We start from the raw sequence: 3,758 nt of genomic DNA on the forward strand, positions 1-3,758 counted from the left end.
CCCTGGGACTTAATTGCTATCGACCACTTGAAGGTGCCCCCCAATGACGATAATATTCGTTCACTATTGGTTGTCCAAGATTATTTCACACGGTGGGCTACGGCGATACCGGTGAAATCCGAGGATACCACTGAAGTGGTAAGAGCCCTTTTAGATCTTTTTAGCATCTTCGGGCCCCCTGGTCGTGTGCATAGTGACCAAGGCCCTGCGTTTGAGTCGAATGCCCTTAAGATTGTCCTTGAGCGTTTAGGAGTTGAGAAAAGCCATACCACACCGTATCACCCTTCGGGTGACGGCTTGGTTGAGCGCTTTAACCGATCATTGATTGGCCTCCTCCGGACTCATGTGACCGACTCTCACCAATGGCCTATGTACCTTCCTTCTTTATTGTGGCACTACAACAGTTCTGTTCACTCAGCGACAAGGTTCGCCCCGTTCACACTAATGTTCGGTCGCGAACCGAAGTCTGTCTTTTTGCCATCGTTGCAGGCCCTTGATCAGTTCTCCTTCGACCCCTTCGGGTATAACGAGTACGTCAAGGCCCTCGCGATCCACCTTGAGGATCTTGTTGACCTCGCCCATGCCTCCTCCTCTGCTGCAGCCCAAGCTTACTACGACAAGAAGGCCACTGCTCGTCAATTCTATGTTGGACAACGTGTACTAGTACGACGTCTTGGCCCTCAAACCGGAAATAAGCTTGAACCTAAGTGGAGCCCTGGTTGGTTTGTGGTTGGTCAGATGCCTGGCCAAGAGAACAAGGTTCTCAAGCTCAAGCACCAAGAGACGCTTCAAGTTCGTGTTCTGTCAGCTGATTATGTCGCTATCGACCCCCTTCAGCCCGACGCCGTTCCTGACGCCCTTGGTATTATGCGACAAGATCCACTACCTCGTGCTGGATCACCCTTGCCTGACCCCGATCTCAGCAACGCCCCCGGTCCTGAACCCCCTGTACGACCCGATGTCATTACAGACAATGTGAGTCTAGGAGATGGTTACCCTATGGACCCCCTGGCCGGCCCTGAGATACCCCCTGACCCTGATGCTTTACTCCGGATTGAAGTCGACTTCCCACAACCACAACCACGAAACTCAAGACAAGAACCCCTGTCGGAAACGATTAGTACGGCGACCCCGGATGATGTCCCTACTGGACGCAGTGGTGAACCTCATCTACCCGAAGAGGGAAGTGCAGGCGATCTCGACGGACGCGTTGAGACCTCGCCAGCCCAGACCTGTTCTAGTTCTTCACGCCTACAACCCGACGACAACACCGACAACAGCGAGTTTCAATCGGTGCCTTCTACAGATTCCTCGTCAGCTGTCCCATCGCCCCCTACGTCACCACCCTGTGAAGAAACGGCTGAGGCTCCTGCAACGGCAGATGTTATGGAGACGGCCGCCCCTTCTGAAGCGGCTGGTCGACCTCTAGGACGTGGACACCGCACGAGAAACCCAAGAGTGAGGTTTGATCCTCAGACTTATGTACCATTAGGAAGACGTCATTAGATTTTTGCCTTTTTGTGCGCCGCGCTATATATTTGCACACGTGTATTGTCTAGCTTTTACGTCACGTTAGGGCCGTAACATTGTCCCTTTTGGCCCTTGTCTCTGAAATCGATATTGTCTCGGACGTTTTGACTTATTGCTCTGTTACAGCGAGAAGAGGCCCTGCGGGTCGATCCCGAGGTGCCAATGATATCCCCACCACGGCTCCCGTCCCCATCGTCCGTCGTATCCTCCGCCTATCATTACTCAACCTCCCCGACCACCGACTCGACCACAAGCCGTTAGCGGTTCGTCCTCGTCATATGTCCCGACTTCGGCGCCACCGCGTAGTATGCGTGATCAAGCTGTAATGACTGACGCCATGGTCTCGGCACATGTTGACGACTCGACTGCCCTTACTGCTATTAAGGCTACTAACAACTACTACGACAACGACGGTGATGATGCTTCAATTGACACCGACAACTCCTATGGCCCCGATCAACCAGAAGACGATGAGTCCTTACAAGAATACTTACATGGCCCTCGTCCAGCCTTTGACTACTTTGGATTCTCTGTCGAAGCCCTTTTTCTCACATTAGACGGAAATGCCGACTCTTTTGAGTTCCACCGTCACCACGACCCTTACCGCGTGTTCGAGCCTCGCCCTTGTCCATTGGTTAGTATTATTCCCCACGCCGATGTCGACATGCATGTCTCTTAACCCCACAAGGTGCGTGAGGCTACCGGTGCTCTCAAAGACCTCGGTTGGATCGACGACTTCGACTTGGACCCAACTACTGAGCCTCGCCGCTTTTACTAGTCATGTTATCGAGTCCCCCGATCAAGGTGTTGGTGTCCTTAGAAGGCCTTCATCTATTACTGCGGCTGAAGCTGTTCTACTGAGGTATACGATGATGCTGAGTCGTGGCACTGTTACTCGATGTGACGGTACATTCCCTATGCCCTTGGGATGGAGTTTCGATCGCTCCCTGATTAAGCCCTTCGAGATTCATGACGACGAATGGTTTGACCAATACCCTACTCAAGCATGCTACGACAATGCCCTTGGCAGCTCCTTTCGTGTTGCCCATGATCGGAACCTACGCCTCTACGAAGGTAATCGTAAGTTACGATTCGTAACCCACTAGAACTAGCTCGAGAGCATAAGCCCTTACGGTGAAATGGTCGGTCGGCCGGTTGGTTAGTTGGTTGGTTTGGTTCGCGGAAGGAGATGATAGACTTGCTGGATTGGTTGAGTCTCTTTTTATTGCCCTTTTATCTGCTCTGACTATTGCCCGATATACCCATCTTTTATCCTCTTAGCGTGATCCAGACTAAGAGGGGGGGGAGTGTAGGGATCGCGCCCTACGCGCTCGCCCTTGTAATCGTTATCGTCTGATCACTTATATTCGCTCGCCATCGATCGCGCTACGCACGTATGCGCACTGTGTGATCATGAACTAAGGATAAGTAGAGTTACAACTCCTTTTTGATCCTTCTCACTCGGCTGCCCTTCCTCGAAGGTCTGCCCTTGTTGTGAAGTTCGACTACGCTATCCACTGAAGTCTGGCTACTAGTTGTGTTGCCCAGTAACAGGCACAACATGCGCAACACACGGAGCGAAGCAGCATCGCTCCGCCGTGATTCTTGATCGCGTGTCTCATCGATACTGATTCGTGCAAGTGATCGACCGTGATCGGATCACTGATGAATCGTGAGTCGTGATCTATCAATTTTAGGTCACTGATCCTGGATCAGTGACCCATGATCTACGATCCCGATCCAAAACTGACAGGATCATGGGTGATGTGATCTACGGATCACGAGAATGATCTATGATCCTGTCCCATGATCCCAATTTTGTTGATCTGAGCAAAATAATCAGGTTTATGTCATAAAATCATCACATTGATCTTATGACGCGATTTTTTTCTCAGGATCACGCGTGGATCAGGATCCGCATACCGGCCCAGGTCGTGTGCTGGCGCAGACCACAACGACGCATGTCAATGATTCTCTCCAATTTCACCATGAGCGCTACGCGAGTCCAGAAGCTCGGGGAAGTCGTTTTATCTCGCTTTGGAGACTAGGTCTTAATGACCTGGTCATGGTCAACGTAGCGAGGAAGCTTGGAATCGGTGAGGAAATCTCCGATTCTTCGCCCATAGTCAATGTGGTTCATCCTTCTCGACTAGCTAATTTCTTGGATATTTTGGCGCTGGAGCTCGAGCATCCCTCCGATTCAAGATTCTCTCATCGGACTACTTGAA

General features: G+C 51.4%; 1 protein-coding gene across 1 annotated transcript in view; it reads left to right on the forward strand.

Moving 5' to 3' along the window:
- The window catches only part of Pmar_PMAR028022 (retrovirus polyprotein, putative), a gene marked incomplete at both ends in the record, with an annotated part of 4,922 nt that extends 3,310 nt beyond the window's left edge, over window positions 1–1,612 (forward strand). Inside the window, 3 exons of the mRNA XM_002766596.1 lie at window positions 80–138; window positions 490–1,458; window positions 1,577–1,612. Of these exons, the coding sequence (XP_002766642.1) occupies window positions 80–138; window positions 490–1,458; window positions 1,577–1,612 (1,064 nt within the window). The remainder of the gene's footprint in view (window positions 1–79; window positions 139–489; window positions 1,459–1,576) is intronic.
- Window positions 1,613–3,758: the final 2,146 nt, after the last annotated feature.

Source organism: Perkinsus marinus (assembly GCF_000006405.1).
Source record: "Perkinsus marinus ATCC 50983 genomic scaffold scf_1104296972422, whole genome shotgun sequence".
Lineage (NCBI taxonomy): Eukaryota > Perkinsozoa > Perkinsida > Perkinsidae > Perkinsus > Perkinsus marinus.